The 16700-nt window shown below is 34.4% G+C and overlaps 1 protein-coding gene across 2 annotated transcripts in view; it reads left to right on the forward strand.

Moving 5' to 3' along the window:
- The window catches only part of PPP4R3B (protein phosphatase 4 regulatory subunit 3B), a 67942-nt gene extending 51490 nt beyond the window's left edge, over positions 1 to 16452 (forward strand). The window contains exons 12-16 of one of the 2 annotated variants that reach the window (XM_059406048.1): positions 3323 to 3492; positions 6037 to 6176; positions 6572 to 6735; positions 8356 to 8549; positions 14768 to 16452. In XM_059406048.1, coding sequence (XP_059262031.1) covers positions 3323 to 3492; positions 6037 to 6176; positions 6572 to 6735; positions 8356 to 8549; positions 14768 to 14863 — 764 coding nt within the window. In that variant the 3' untranslated portion in view covers positions 14864 to 16452. Of the gene's footprint in view, positions 1 to 3322; positions 3493 to 6036; positions 6177 to 6550; positions 6736 to 8355; positions 8550 to 14767 lie in introns of both variants that reach the window. The other variant, XM_059406046.1, reaches the window with a different exon arrangement.
- The last annotated feature ends 248 nt before the right edge of the window (positions 16453 to 16700 follow it).

Genomic DNA, 16700 nt, shown 5'->3' on the forward strand with positions numbered 1-16700 from the left:
CTTTTGTTTTATTTAAAGGATAAGAGGAATAGGTCGTGGTGCTTTCCTACCCACATATTACTCACATGTAGATTGAGTTAGCTTAACTCTTGCAATAAAATACCATATATGATGACAACATTTCACTAATAGAACAAGTCCTGCTGTCTTTCACATCTTCTTCATCAAACTGTCATTTATAGTGCCTTTTTTTAAGGTTTATTTATTTATTATTTGAGTGAGAGAGAACACAAGCAGAGGAGTGGAGAAGAGGGAGAAGCAGACTCCCCACTGAGCAGGGAGCCCAATGTGGTGCTCAGTCCCAGGACCCGAGATCATGACCTGAGCCAAAGGCAGACACAACCAACTGAGCCACCCGGGTGCCCATATAGTGACTTTTAATACCTTTGAGATATGGGCCTTGAAATGTTTTTGCTTAACTCGGGTTATTTTTGAACTTGTGAAATAACTTATCAGTAGTCCCCCTCAGTATACCACTTGGACCAACCATAAGCAAACTTAAATGCTGATATTTGGCCTCAGTGTTGATTTTTGGCAAACTGTTAAGGTTCCTTTCCTCTTCATATTTTTACTGCAAATAGAGATAAAGTAACCTCCTTCACCCTCCAAATAAAAAGAGCTTTGTGTTAAAATTGAAACATTTAATGCATAGAGAAAAGATTAATCTCCCAGCTACTTTTTTTAAGGCCTTAAAAGTCGCCACCATTAACTGCGTGCACAATTTTTCCTATTCCTTTTTACACATCTTTACTAAGTTATGCAAACATTCACACTCCTATAGGTCTTTTTATTTTTATAAAAACAGGATCATATTAACATATTTCTCAGCCTCTCATTATTACTCTATGTGATGAAATACAGTCTCAACTAAATTTTTTTCTTAAATGTAGTTGAGTAACACTTGATGGAGTGGCTCTTCCATAATATATTCTGCTGTTCTGTAGTGCACAGAGTATGGGATTGTTGAGTATTTTGCCACTTCAAAGAACACTGTAGTAAATAGTGTAGTATATAAATCTTTTAAGTACTGGTTCCTTTATTTCCATAGTATGGATTCCCAATAATGATAATGCCAGGACAAAATGTTTATATAGTTTTAATGTATCCTTTTAAATTTGAATTTCACATACAGCCTCCAGATTACTTTCCCAAAAGATTGAAGCACTTGACACTCTTGCAGCACTATGTTACTGATTCCTAAAATGTTATGAAGAGGATGATGGAAAATGGGGTATTCCACTTGTGTTTTAATTTACATTTTCCTTGACATACTATGTATTTTCCTATTTTAGTGCTTTTGAATTTTATCTGTGTGAATTGCCTATTTTTTTCTTACAGCTCTTATGTTTTAGGGATATTAATTTGTCACACTTGGGGGGGATAATGTCCCAGTCTCATTTATCTTTTGCATTTGCCTTTATTGATAGTATTTTTTAAATATATAATAGTTTTAAGATTCTCTATGATGAAAAATGTGTCTCTTTTCCTTTTATGAGTTTTTGGGGTTTTTATCTTGCCTAGGAACATCTCCTATGTCCTAAGATTATTCAAATAAAATACTGTCCTCAATTTACTTCTCATTTTTATTATTCCTTTTTTTTACTTATATATATATAATACATTTGAAGTCTGTTTTTATATATGGTTTGGAGGGTGTTGCTTTGTTTTCTTTCAAATGGATAGCAAGTTTTGCCAGTCCCCTTATTAAATAAACTGTGTTTTTCTTACTGAATTAAAATTTCTCTTGTTGTATAGTTCGTTGCTATATATATCTTATGTCTTGTTTCTGAGGTATTTTTTTCTAAACTTGTCGTTTTATTAGATGAGATAAATAGGAAAGTTTATTCTTAGGCCACTGAGCCTCTTGTAAGGTTTAATATCTGCTAAGTCCCTGCTTGATTTTCCTTCTCATAGTTTTCTTGGTTCTCAGATATTTGTTCTTCCATAATAACTTAAAAATAATTTTATCCAGTTCATTTTGACCAGATTATGTTAAAATTTTCTATCAGTTTTGGAAGGATTGATGTTCTCATGATAGGTGTTCCTATCTGGCTTTCTGTAAATAGTCCTTTTGGATGAGTGCAGAGTATCCTGTTTATGTGTATATATCACAGCTGAACAAATCTCCAGTATTTAAATGTTTACATTGGATCAAGATTTCCATCATAAGTAGTGCAGTTGTAACTATATCATGTCATTCACCCATTCGCCAGCAGTGTATGAGAGTGCCTGCTTGCTCACTTACTTAGTCTTTTTAGTCATAAATATTTCTTGTCCTGCTACAAAAAGGCAATGTTAAAAAAAAAAAGGCGATGTTATAAGTCTAGCACTTCTTTCACACTTGTTTGTGTTTTTTTGGTTTTTTGGGTTTTTTCTTCACACTTGTTTTGTGTTCCAGTTATCATACATTTATACCTTATGTGGCCTATTTCAGTTTTATTCTTAGATAGTATTTGGAACCTCTTTTGACAGGCACAGCTTCTTTTAATGACTTCCATCTGTGAACAACAGGTTGGAAATGAGAGACATTTCCTTTCAGTATTTAAAATTCGAAAAGCCACATTATACTGCTTGTTACTCTACTGTTCTTTTACCGATACAGCCTGACCTGTCACAGTTCATGTTTACCAAATACAAAACAGCTCATAGGCAATTGGTAAACAAGGGCTAAAATGTATCGGATTAAAATGTGTATGTTATAATGTATAGGTAGTGTCTGTTCATGGATGATTTTTCCAAGGCAAAGAGAACTGAAATAGTGGGAGTGGAACTATAGCCTTGATCAGAAAAAGTACAAGACCTTCAGCTCTCCTGTTAAGCTGGCAGCAGGAACCACTTTGGCTTTATTTTCAGAAAATCGAGAAGTACCTACCTCCAGAGCTCCCGCTGTGGGGAGGTGAGGCAGATTTGGGCAGGTTGCACCACTCCTGTGCCCACCTTCAAGAAAGACAGCCCTGTCCTGGCTCCGAGCTGCCATCGCTACATCATCTGCATGTCCCAGCACTGCTCTGAGTACTGTTAGCATTGGCACTCGATTGGTTTCTGTGGGTTTTTAAAAATCTTTATGCCATGGAGCTACCTGCCTGGGTACTTTATCTCCCAAGTACCAGTTATTGGGTTTTTTGCTAGCTCTGGCTACATGAGTTAACACAGATTTGAGTGGTCTTACCCTAACTCTATTTTTTCCTCAAAACCCAGTTATTTTTAGTGCACATTTTTACTTTTTATTTTAGAATATATACATTGCTTTATGTAAAAATACCTGTGTAATAATTGCTATTAATGTGATTATCAATTTGTTCCCTGTATGATTTTTAATTAGGTGCTCTTCGTTTTATGAGGCGGATAATTGGCCTTAAAGATGAATTTTATAATCGTTACATCACGAAGGGAAATCTTTTTGAGCCAGTTATAAATGCTCTTCTGGATAATGGAACTCGGTACAATCTGTTGAATTCAGCTGTTATTGAGTTATTTGAATTTATAAGAGTGGTAAGTTTATGCTGAAGGATTCTTAGTAAAATAAAATAATTACATGTTTAGCAATGTTAATATTTTAAATTGTGAAATTTAGCATGGTGTTTTAACCCATGTTTACTCTATATTATTCTCAGTTCCATTTTTATTGGCCACATGTTTCAGGATTATATTTGGCATATGTAGACATTTTAGTCAAGTATGCCATTCATGAGATCTGGATTATCTTTGTAGGGGTAGTGATAAATAGAAAGGTTGAAACTAATTACTTTGGCAAACTGCTAGATGATGTATAAAAGGTAGGCTATTATCGTGTAAATTTGAGTTGCAGAGACCAGGAAGTGAGGCAGACCACTCCAACTGCCTTATCTTATAGATGAGGGGCTTCAGACAACCAGAGTAATCAAGTGATTTATTTAGGAGCATCCATTTGGTTAGGAGCATAGTCAGAGCTTGAAGACAGGTCACAGCTCAGTTTTGGGCAACAGAAGTTCTGTCATAAAAAGATCTGGAGAGAACTCTACATGAACAATAAGGTTAAGATAGGTAACTGTAGGACCAATACAATAAATTTACCCTCTCCCACACACTGAAATCATTCCATCAGGGAAAATGGCCACATGGTTAGAATTTGAAAAAAAGAAAGTCAAAGCTAGAAATTCATTCTCTAGCTTTGGCTCCTGCAGATTTCTGCTCATGACATGCTGTTCTCATATAAACATTATTTGGCTGGCAGGATTACTTTTCTAATAGTCACTTGGCCAAGAGTATGGTTTTCAAAAGGATGAAGAGAATAGAAGTATTGTCTTTAGCCTTAGAAAAGAGGGAACATAGTTAACTATCTTACCAAGTATCTGAACCCTGTTTCACAATGTACTGTTGTAATGAACCAGAGATTGGCGCATATATATATATATATATATCCCCTTAAAATTTTTGGTGAGGGGGCATAGGTGACTCAGTTGGTTAAGCATCTGCCTTCAGCTCAGTCATGATTCCGGGTCCTGGGATCGAGTCCCCCATTAAGTTCCCTGCCCAGCGGCAAGCCTGCCCCTCCCTCTCCCTCTGCCTATTTGTGCTCTCTCTGTTGAATAAACAAAATCTTTAAAAAAGTTTAAAAAAATTTTAGTGAGAAACTGATAAAATGACTTGTAGGGTTCACAACCCCACCCGTTTCTGTGATTGAATTTGTTTTTCAGAAAATAATTTTAAGTGGTTGATAAATGTACATTGAATCCCAAAACTTAACTCATCTTTTATTTTTTTAAAGACTTATTTATTTGAGAGAGAGAGTGCAAGTGGGGGTGAGGGCAGAGCAAGAGGATCGCAAACAGACTCCCTGCTGAGCGTAGAGCCCCACATGGGGCTCAGTCTCAGGACCCCAAGATCGTGACCTGAGCCAAAACCAAGAATCAAGTGTTTAACCAACTGAGCCACCCAGGTACTCCAAAACTTAACTCATCTTTTTTGTTCAGTATATAACACAGAACCATTTTACCTGGGTTTCTAATATCTCTTCTTTGCATATTATTTGAGATTTCCAGAGAAAATAGTTTGAACACTTAAAAGTCCTTAAAAAACAGATTATGGGGCGCCTGGGTGGCTCAGTGGGTTAAGCCTCTATTTTGGCTCAGGTCATGATCTCAGGGTCTTGGGATGGAGCCCCTCATTGGACTCTCTGCTCAGCAGGAAGCCTGCTTCCCCCTGCCCTCTCTCTGCCTACTTGTGATCTCTCTGTCAAATAAATAAAATCTTTAAAAACAAACAATGTATCTTTTAAAGAAGTGACATGTATATTTCTTGTTAATCTTAAATTCCTGAATCACAATTTCAGTTATTATTAATAATGAGTGTACTTTGCATGCAGGCATTTGCAATGATTATTTAGAATGGTTCATTTAGAATTTAAAAGAATTTAGGAGTTGTTACTGTCAGTTTGTTTCACAAAAACTATACCACTGGAAAACTGCAGAAACAGGCAGAATTCAAGTTAATAGTTTATCAAATCTGTATATGTAATATAGTTATAGGAGTCTGTGTTTATTATTTAGGTAAGGCTTATCCCATTTTGATGCCAGTAAAGGAGGAGTCTTTAAGTTAACACCTAAAATTTGTTAAAAGTGGAATTTCACTATCTGCCTTCTAACTAGCTGTGTGCTCTTCATCAGATCATCCAACCTCTCAGATCCTCAGTTTTCCTTTTCTGTAAAATGGGGGTAATAAAACCTATTTCATACAATTGTTAGGATCAAGTGAAACTATATGTTAAAGTACTTTTTAAATTGTAAAGTACTATGTAAACGCAAAGAATAAACAGAAGACATAAACTAACTCTAGTTACTTTCAAATGTTTTGTAGCCCCCCAAAAGAGCTCCTTTTTTATTCCTAGTTTTCTCTGGAGGCCTGGCTCATGTGTAAAGAAACTAGGACATTTATTTTTGTAATGTGAATTTGAAAAACCTTTTTTGATCAGCTTTGGAACTATAAAAAAGTTCTTTTAAGTTTTTCTCCTAAGTGTCATTGAATTATATTTGAATTGTAAATTTTGTCCTCATACAGGAAGATATCAAGTCTCTTACTGCACATATAGTTGAAAACTTTTATAAAGCACTTGAATCAATAGAATATGTTCAGACATTCAAAGGATTGAAGACTAAATATGAGCAAGAAAAAGACAGACAAAATCAGAAACTGAACAGGTATTGTTTAAATATATTGTATTTATAGGCTATAAAATTATATCCAAAATCTTCTGTTCGGATCTCACGTATGAACTTTACCCAGGAGCATTCTTTCCATCATTAGATAGTACAGGGTTGTATAGAAGGTAGGATATTCTCCCTACCCAAATCTTTTATGTGAACATATTATAACTCAAGATAATTTTTATTTTAATTTACAGTATTTTGGAGTGTTCTGGGGTTACATCTTGTATCACAGTCAAGGTGATTATGATGTAAATTATACGTAGTTAAAATTACTTTTGCTCCTTTTGGTTATACGTATATATTCTCAAATTTAATCTGGTCACAAACTTTAAATCATTACTCAGTATTTGTGATGTTTCTTACAGTGTACCATCTATATTGCGTAGTAACAGATTTCGCAGAGATGCAAAAGCCTTGGAAGAGGATGAAGAAATGTGGTTTAATGAAGATGAAGAGGAGGAAGGAAAAGCAGTTGTGGCACCAGTAGAAAAATCTAAGCCAGAAGATGATTTTCCAGATACTTATGAAAAATTTATGGAGACAAAAAAAGGTACTAAAATTTTGAATTTTGGAATAATGTAGCATTTATTAGGTACAGAAATTATCAGTTGCTTGTGAAGGTTTGGTCATAGTATATAAAGCATGAAAGACAGGAATTTTATAGTGAATTGGGACCTTTTAAAATTTCCACATCTTTTTCCAAATCTGGGAGTTATTTTCATGTTTAAACTGTTTTTCTTGAAATTTGCCCTTTTGCAGTGCTCTTCATTTGCTGTTTAGAATCACATTGTCTACTTATACATCGCCTTCAATGAACAATCTTGGATTTATTTCTGTACTGAGATCTCCAATAATAATAGAGACCATATATTGGGGCGTCTGGGTGGCTCAGTTGGTTGAATGACTGCCTTCACCTCGGGTGAAGTCCGAGATCCTAGAGTCCTACATTGGTTTCCCTGGTCAGCAGGGAGTCTAGTCTGCTTCTCCCACTGACCTCTTTCCTCTCCTCTTTCTCCCTCTCAAATAAATAAATAAAATCTTAAAAAAAAAAAAAAAACAAAAATAATAGAGACCATATAGATACATAGAAACTTTCCAGAGCATTCTGCCTTTTATAATTTTGAGGAAACTAAGCTCAAAGAAGTAATTTTACCCTTTGAAATCTTAAAATCATTATCAAAATTTCATTAAGAATAAACTGTAAAGAGAAGTAACATTTCCCATCTTTTAAATATGTTTACCTTGTTTATGAAACTGAGATCTTACCTTTCAAAAGAATCATTTTAATTCTATGGCCTGAAAAATTACTAGAGTATTGTCCTGTATATATCATATAAATGTTTACTAAAAGTTTACATTTTGAAAGTCAAAAGCACTTGTGATTTTGAATGAGATTTTCTAAAAACATTTCTCCTTAGTGTTTCACTGATTGATTTACATTTTTCCTGCAACTGCTGTTCCCAGCCTCACTCATTATGTACTTGTTAGTACTCAAAGTTCTATTTACTTCAGCCTCACAGAGCAAATGGCCCATCAAAATGTCCTAGGTTTTTCTAGCCTAAATCTTCTACCTGTACTCATGATAGGCATTGCCCTGAGAACAGTGAAAAGGGGAGGTGAGGCCATACTTGAAGTACTGCATCCACTTGAGAATCAGATACAAAAAAGTAGCAACCAGATATGAAAGGATACTGGATACCCAACTCATAAGAGAAACAGATAGAGGATCCTAGAATATTCAGGAAATAGGAGACTGATAGATGTGATCATATCATTGTCGTTGGGCACTTGAAATACTGATTTATGACAGATTATCAAGTCCGTCAAGGACTATAATACAGAAGTATAGGATCAGTGCAATGAAGCTGCAGAGGGACAGTAAAAGGAAGAGTCAGAAGTAGTGAATCCTTGACTCATCCTACATACAACAGTGTGGGATTCTAGTGTAGGATAGCTGATTCTGGTCATTGATTCTTGAGGTCCTTTCTAATCCTGGGTTTCTAAGATTCAGGCTAATTCAAGACTTAGCACTGTACATACCATGCTCTACTCTTAGCTCTTAGGAAGCAAAGGCAGTGTTTTATAAGTTTTTAAGTTATTGTTATTTTCAGTTACTTTGCTTATTAGGAATATTTACTGGAAAAGATGAAAAATGTTACTTTCTTTTTAGCAAAAGAAAGTGAAGACAAGGAAAACCTTCCCAAAAGGACATCATCAAGTGGCTTCAAATTTACTTTCTCCCATTCTGCCAGTGCTGCTAATGGAACAAACAGTAAATCTGTAGTGGCTCAGACACCACCAGCAAGCTCTAATGGATCCTCTTCCAAAACTACAAACTTGGCCACATCAGTAACAGCCACAAAGGTATGTGAAATTATCCTATACACGAACTTTGCTTTTCCCATCTTTAAAATTATCTCGTGTTTACTAAAGAAAATTTGGATAAAAAAAGTAATTTCATAGAAGAAAAAAAGTTAAAGGGAAAAAGTTATACACACTATCATTAGAGAACATGACTGCTAATACCATTTGATTCATTCTTCAGGTATATGGGTTTATCTGACACGTAATTGAGGTCTTTCTATAAACAGTTTTGTATACTACTTTCATTTATTTCTTAAAAAAATTTTTCTGTGTTACTAAAACACTGTTGATGACTACAAAATTTCATTTTATTTAGCTATATGATAATATTTGTAAGAAATCTACCCAGTTATCTTTTGGAGCACTGGAGTTGTTTCTGATGTTTCATTGATAGGACTGTTGGTGGTGTTGCATTTTAAGTTATTTTCTTGAATCGATGAGTAGAAGAATATTTTCATACATATTTGAAATACCCTTAGGAAGTTTCTACCAGTTTATGTTACCATAACCATTGTGAGTGTGCTTGACTCACTGCAGCTTTGCCAGTGTTACTAGAGTTATTTTTAATCCTTGTCCATTAGGTAGTGGAGAACGTATACCTCTCATTCCCAGTTGTGTGTCCTTTGTTAGCTGATGTTGACTATTAGCCTTTTGAATTTGCTCTTCTGCAAGTTGTCTTTTCATGGTCTTGCCTTTTTAAAATTGGGTTGTGTTTTTCTTAATATGAGTGAATCTTTAGTTATAAGGATATTAGCCTTTTTGTCATTTGCATAGCAAATGTATTTTCCATTCATTACTTTTTTATATAAACAAGTTTAAATTTTTTTTTTAAGATTTTATTTATCTGTTTGGGCACAAGCAGGTGGGGGGAGGGGCAGAGGAAGAGGGAGAGGCTCCCCCATGAGCAGGGAGCCCAGCACAGGGATCAGTCCCAGGACCCTGAGATCATGACCTAAGCTGAAGGCAAACGATGCTTAACCGACTGAGCCACCCAGGCACCTTTAAACAAGTTTAAATTTTATATAAAATTTTCTTCTTTCACTTATACTGTTATTCTGTGTAACCATCCTTTTCCCCAAAAAGAAGTGGCTTAAAATAAAAAGGCATAAATCTGAGACAACTGTTAACATAAGGGTAGAAGCGGCAGTGCCATAGGAGTAAAAAACCTAATGTGAAGGGATGCTTCTCAGTTTGAACACAAAATACAATTTGAGTTTTTTCTTTCACAAAAATGTAGTCTTTATTCACTGTCGTATTGAGGTAAGCTCTTTCTAACTAGAAATTTTAAAATTTTCACTTCTTGATTAAAAAATCTGGTATAGGGTGCCTGGGTGGCTCAGTGGGTTAAGCCGCTGCCTTCCGCTCAGGTCATGATCTCAGGGTCCTGGGATAGAGTCCCGCATCGGGCTCTCTGCTCAGCAGGGAGCCTGCCTCCTCCTCTCTCTCTGCTTGCCTCTCTGCCTACTTATGATCTCTCTCTGTCAAATAAACAAATAAAATCTTAAAAAAAAAAAATCTGGTGTAATATTTGTGTCACTATATTAACAATATCTGCTGTGAAGTTAAATTGTTCAGGTTCGTATCTTGGCTCTGCCTCTTTCTAGGCTATTTGACCTTGAGTAAGTTATTACATCTCTCAGGACCTTATTTTTTATTTTAAACAAGGGTAAAATAGCATCTACTTTATAGGCTTGTACATATTAAATTATTTAATAAATGTAAAGAGCTTAGAACACTGTTTGCACTTTATCAGTATATACTAGGTTTTCTTTCTCAAATCAAAGCAATACATGCACTTACTTTCAAAAGTCAAAATAATATTAAAATGTTGAGAAAATTCAGTCCTCTATTCTTCTCCAGAGATAGCTTAGAACTCTTCTTCTTGTACCTGTTTCTTCTATTTCTTAAATGTAATGTTAATATTAGATATTGTTTCATCAAGTTTAGACCTAATTCATTAAATTCTTTTTACGATAGCTGGGAATTGAACATGTAAACACTCCTTAACCAGTCCTTACTGTTTTTTCCCTGTGTCACAATTTTTGGCTTAAATAACATTTGATAATTTTATACCTATAATGACAACATAAATATTCTTTATACATGACTTTTTTCCTGGTCTTTTTTCTATACTGCATGTTTCTGGATAACTTTTCTCTTTCTAGAGTAAAAATTGGCACCATTTTATCATTTGTTTTAGTAGTTAGGTGCCTGTTGTTAATTCTTTCAGTACCTTTCAGGTTAATTTCTGTGTTCTCTTTGATATCTCCAGTCTGGTTCCGACCTAGATCCTTTGCTCTGTAGACTTGCTGCACAGCTCTTGTATTGTTTCTGCGTCTTATGTCTTTGTACTCTTTCTTGATTTACCATCCCATTTCAATGGAGCACATCCTTTAATAATTGTTTTCTGAGAAAAGAATCCCAGGAGAGGTTAAATTTGAGCCCCTGCATCTATGAAAATGTGTTGATTCCGTCCTGCTTGATGGCCAGTTTTAACTGAATGTAGAACCAAATAGGAAATCATTTTCTTTTAAAACTTAGAAGTTATTGCTGCCAAGAAATCCAAAGACATTCTTATTTCTGATCTTTTGTGTGTGTTTTTATTATTTTCTTGGAAGTAGCCAAACAATCATGTCCTTCAGTTTGGAAACCTACTATTTCACAGTAACTTACTGTTTCGAGATTGGGCCCTCTGTATTGATCTTAAAATTTTCATAATTTTTCTCTCCTATTACTCTTTTTTTTCCCTCTTTGTTCTGTTTTCTGGGTTATTTCTTAGGGTTCTTAATGCATTATGCTTCCAGATAATTTTTTACTTACGACTTAGCAATATCAAGTACAAGCACTAACACATTTTTTACCCTTTTTGACACTAACAGCAGATTACTGAATACATTTGTACCACATTTTGGAGGGGTCAAGAAGAAAACAGTGATTGCTCTTGGAAAATAAATAGCTTGTCACTCTAGATTATGATAAAAGTTTGAAATTCACTATCTGTTGATTGCCACAGTTGAATTGATTGGTTCTTAAAATTAAATAGATCAGGTGTGCACTTGTCTATTTTCCTTGTTAAGGCATTTTAAAGCTCTAATACGCTATTAAAATGCATTCTTTGAAAACTTGGTAGTTTTCAAGGCTGGTGAGACATTAGCTACTAATGAAATTACAAGGATTTTTTTTTTAACTTACAGAGCTGTAAAATATGCACATTTTCCTTGAACAAGAATACTTAACAAAAAAAAAAAGAAAAATACTTACAAAGTCATAATCAGAAACCATTAGTGGGTGCTAAAACAAACACTTCTTTTGCCACAGATTAATAGAAGAGAACTCTGGATCTTGCTTTTTCACTTAACAAACTAACCTGGGTGAGCTTTCCGTATTAGAACATAAAGAACTTCCTCCATAGAATTCCACAGTGTGATATACTTTAATTTATAAGTAACCCTCTTGATGCATTTTAAAGTTGTTTCCAGCTTTTTGCAGTTAAAACAATTGTAACTTTCTACACAAAATATTTCATATACATGCATATTTCTATATAGAATATGTATTTACAGTTTTGATTAGTTACTAAATTTACTTAGTAAAATGGAAATATGTGGGTAGTTCCTTAACACAGTATATATGGCCAGTACCAAAAGCTAGCTAAATACTTAAGGACATATTAGAAGTGTTCCCTCCAAAGTTGGGAACAAGATGGGATACCAATGTGATTGCTGTTATTTAACGATTGTTCTGGGGTTGTAGCCAGTGCAGTTAGGTGAGATCAAGAAATCAAAGCTATAGGGGTGCCTGGGTGGCTCGGTTGGTTGAGCTACTGCCTTCAGCTCAGGTCATGATCCCAGGGTCCTAGGATGGAGCCCTGCATCAGGCTCCCTGCTCAGTGGGGGGCCTGCTTCTCCCTGTCCCTCTGCTGCTCTGCCTGCTTGTGCTCTCTCACTCTGTCAAATAAACAAATAAAAATCTTTAAAAAAAAAAAAAGAAAGAAAGAAACTAAAGCTATCAAAATAAGATAAAAACCAGCACTTTTGCTGATGATTTTTAAAAATTTTATTAATCATATTTATGGAAGATCTGTCCTTTATTTTTTGAGTAGAGGATAATTGTTGAATTCTCTCTCCTCGGATTTTTTAATATGATTAATTATATTAATAGTTTCCTAACTTACAGTTTTTTAGTTCATTGGTTTGGTTCAGAAAAAATGTCATTGTGTCCTCATAGGTATTTATTAATCATTATCATTTGTTTTCATCCCTTCCTTCATATTGGAAACTTTTCTTAAAGGGTAATTGGATTAAGTGGTCTAATTGCAATCTGATATTTATTTTAAAACAAGTATGTTTATGTTTGTATATTAAGTATGGAATCTGTCAGATTCTTTACAGGGTGCATCTCTGGGCCACAGGCTTTTTAACCTCTAATATTTAACATTTTATATTTTTATTTTCAATAAAAATGATTGTTTTAATGTATAGGAGTTTGTTTATGGGATATATATATATATATAAATGAGAGATAAAATTGATATTAAATTGTGTGGCTAAGTGTTTCGGATAGAATATTAACTAATCTTAAGGAAAAAGTCTTTTTTTTTTTTTTTGAAAAAGTCATTTTAAATGTTACCCAGTGGAAGCTAAAATGTTTGTACATTATGATATATAATCTGTAATCTTAAGCATGATTAAAACTTCCCTTGGTAATTTTTCATCTTTGTGAATATCAGACTGGTGCCTTTTTGAAGGTAATTACCTCTTCTGTCTCCTCCCATCTAACTTGTTTGGCTTAGAAACCGAATGAACAAGAATAATACTAGTAATAGCAGATAATAGCAATTATTGAACACTAACTACATACCAAGCACTGTGTTTTTTATGTTTTATTTTCATTTTATTTTCAGAATAGTTCACTGAGGACTAAATGCTATTTTTTTTTAAAGATTTTATTTATTTGACAGAGATCACAAGTAGGCAGAGAGGCAGGCAGAGGGAGAGGGAGAAGCAGACTCCCTGATGAGCAGAGAGCCGGATGCGGGACCCTGGGATCATGACCTGAGCCGAAGGCAGAGGCTTTAACCCACTGAGCCACCCGCGCCCCTAAATACTATTAGAGTAATTTTACAGATAAGGAAAATGAAGCATAGAGATACTAAATCGTCAGGCAGACTACAATACAATCAATACTTTTTTACCAGTTTAGCCATACTGCCTTTTGCTTATCAAACCTAAGACTTGTGTGTTACTAAGCTGAGAAAGCAGGATTCTCACATAAGTTTATATGGTATAAATAAGTTTGATTTTTCATTCCCAGGGTTTCTGATAATAGTTTCAAGCTGCTTACTGGCCTTTGTTGATATTACAGTGATTCAGTTATATATTGGCAAAGTGTTACTGCCAAATGTCTGGGTTTTTATATATGAAGCTGCTTAGCTTTGAAATATGAGTTATTTTAGTTTTGTTTATCCCCTTGCGGTCTGAAGGGTTTGCACTAAATCCATTGTTCACAGTAATGCTCTTAAGCTGTGGGACCTATGTATAAACTTCATGGGGTGGATTCAAAATGATTGCAAACCTGAGGACATTTAATTTCCTGGGTAGTGTCCAGAACTTTAATAGGATTTTTAAAGGATTCCATGACTCATAGAAGGCCAAACACCTGAATTACTTCATCCTTACTTTCCTTTTGGTTAGAGGTAGCTCTAAATTTTTTAGTTGTTAGTTTTAGGGACAATTTCATTTGTTTATTATTATCAAAAGCATAATGAAAACAATGGTATGTACTTAGTAATGAAATACTACACATGTGAAGTATAGAGACAAAAGGAGGCTTCCTACCATCGACTGACTACACTCTCTAGTTTAAACATGGAGAAATGAACCAGTTCATTCCCATGACCCTTCCAGCTCATGATTTGTGAGTCTTGCTATTTGGAGATACATTTTTCCATAGTGCAATTTTGCTAAATTGAATTGAATTATGAGGTATCGTTAAAAATCAAGGAGCTAAATAGAAAAGTTGAGGGTAACTTAGAGTGCCACCAGTGGTACCAAGTGTTCATAATTTTCAAGCAGTTCCTTTATCAAATTCAAATATATCTGAGATATACATTAGATAGTTTTGAAAATTTATTTGTGATGTCTTTAAAAGTGATTATATTAATAAGTTTTTTTTCCTTAAGTTACATATGTTAAAAAATTCTTTTTATTCTTTAATAGGGAAGTTTGGTTGGTTTAGTGGATTACCCAGATGATGAAGAAGATGATGAAGAAGAAGAAACATCTCCCAGGAAAAGACCTCGTCTTGGTTCATAAAGTATTTAATAGGGACCCTCAATGTGTGGTCTTACTAAAATGCTGCAACTGTTCAATGAGCTGAAAATCTGAATCAGAAAGCTTTCTCACTTGAACTTACAAATATACAAGGAGTAGCTAAAGATACTCAGTATATCAGCTAGGAGAGTTTAGTTCTGTAAAAAACCAGGCTTCCCAGGAACTTGATTGCTTGCTAGTAATTAAGGAGTTTGCCTTTTAGGCTGTCAAAAAAAAACAAAAAAACAAAAAACAAAAAAAAAAAGGTTAGTAACCAGAACCTGGGAGATAGCTTCTTCCTGAGGAAACTTTCAGGTTTGGGGATGGCTTGGGGAGGGAACAAGGTTGATAGAATTATATTAAATGCAGGGTTTATCCAGGGGGGTATCCGATCTAGAAATGATTACAAAACTTTAGTTACAAACCCAATAACATTACTTGTATAATGGTGCTGGCCATGTTGTTCTTTTAATCAGTTGCCTCTTTTTAAAAAAAAAATTTTTATGATAACCAAATTCAACTATCATAAAAATGAAGTTATGCTGTTGGGACCATTTTTTGAAGATTTAACAAATTCAGCCTTATAGGTATTTGAAGGGAAGTATACTCTGTGTTACAGTACATGTTGAGTTTTCTACACCAGGAATTTTCAGTGTGTATTTTGAGGAAAACAAACAAGCTGGATTCAAAATGGACAGTCTTGTTAATATAACTTTACAGCACTTTTAGAGATAACTGATGCCAAGAATCAGTACAGTAGTATTTCAAAATGATCTTCTCTAGAAACTTGGGAGTGGATTAACAGAACGTTTCCAAATGTCTCCTAGTAGTACATACAATCTTTTGTGCAAGATACTTTGACGTCACTTTCTGCTTCGCTCATAAAGTTGTCTCTCTCCAGAGCTGCAGGCAAGGTTTAAAGTATAATTTATAAACTCACATACAAAAATCAGTGCTGAATTAAGTGGCATTTAATATCTAGAGGCCATTTTGATCCGAGAAGTTACTTCAGTGTCAAAGTCAGTATGCAGCACATGAAGTTTTTCCATAAACAAACAAGGGTGTAATATGAAAGCTGCTTTTTTTAAAGAATAAAAGCACATTCCATGTACGTAAATGAATTTAAGATAAGTTGAGGTGAACAGTTAAGAGGTTTTATTTTTAGAACAGCAAGTTAACTGTAAATATTTTAATGTTAGTTTGCTCATCTGTGATCTGAGATCAAGCTGAAGTAAGAAAAACATCCCCCAAACTAAATTTCATACATTGGGGAAAACAACCTAAAAACAGGAATTCCAGCTGCAATCTTCAGATCACCCTTGTAATGTGTTAATGGGTCCATTTTTCCTGGAATAGCTTAAACTGAAGCAGTTTCCCCTGTTTTGGAGATTTTTGTAGTTTATTTTAATTTTGGCTATTGTTTGGAAAAGATGGGCTGTCTGTGTAGATATGAAGTATAGTTTTTCCATAAAACAGATGTTTATTTTGTATTAAAAATACCACTGTACTTGTTTTACACCATTTGTATACATGTGGTGATATTAATGCTGAACTGTAAAATTCGGGAATTAAAATGTGACCCTGTAATTCTATGATTGTTGCTTTTGTTTGGTTTGTTGTAAATATAAGTTAACTCCATTTTGAGATTTGTCCATTTTATAGTATCTTTTAAAAGCCAATAAGTTATCCATAGATATTTATTATAAACCACTAAGTCCTACACCAATCCGAATGAAATAATTCTAAACAAACAAAGATTGACTGCACTTTAAGAATTACTGATTTTACTTACAGAAGGTGTGCCTTGGGCAAATGAAGTCCCAGCACCAAAACATCACAG

The sequence above is a fragment of the Mustela nigripes genome, chromosome 7 (assembly GCF_022355385.1).
Source record: "Mustela nigripes isolate SB6536 chromosome 7, MUSNIG.SB6536, whole genome shotgun sequence".
Lineage (NCBI taxonomy): Eukaryota > Metazoa > Chordata > Mammalia > Carnivora > Mustelidae > Mustela > Mustela nigripes.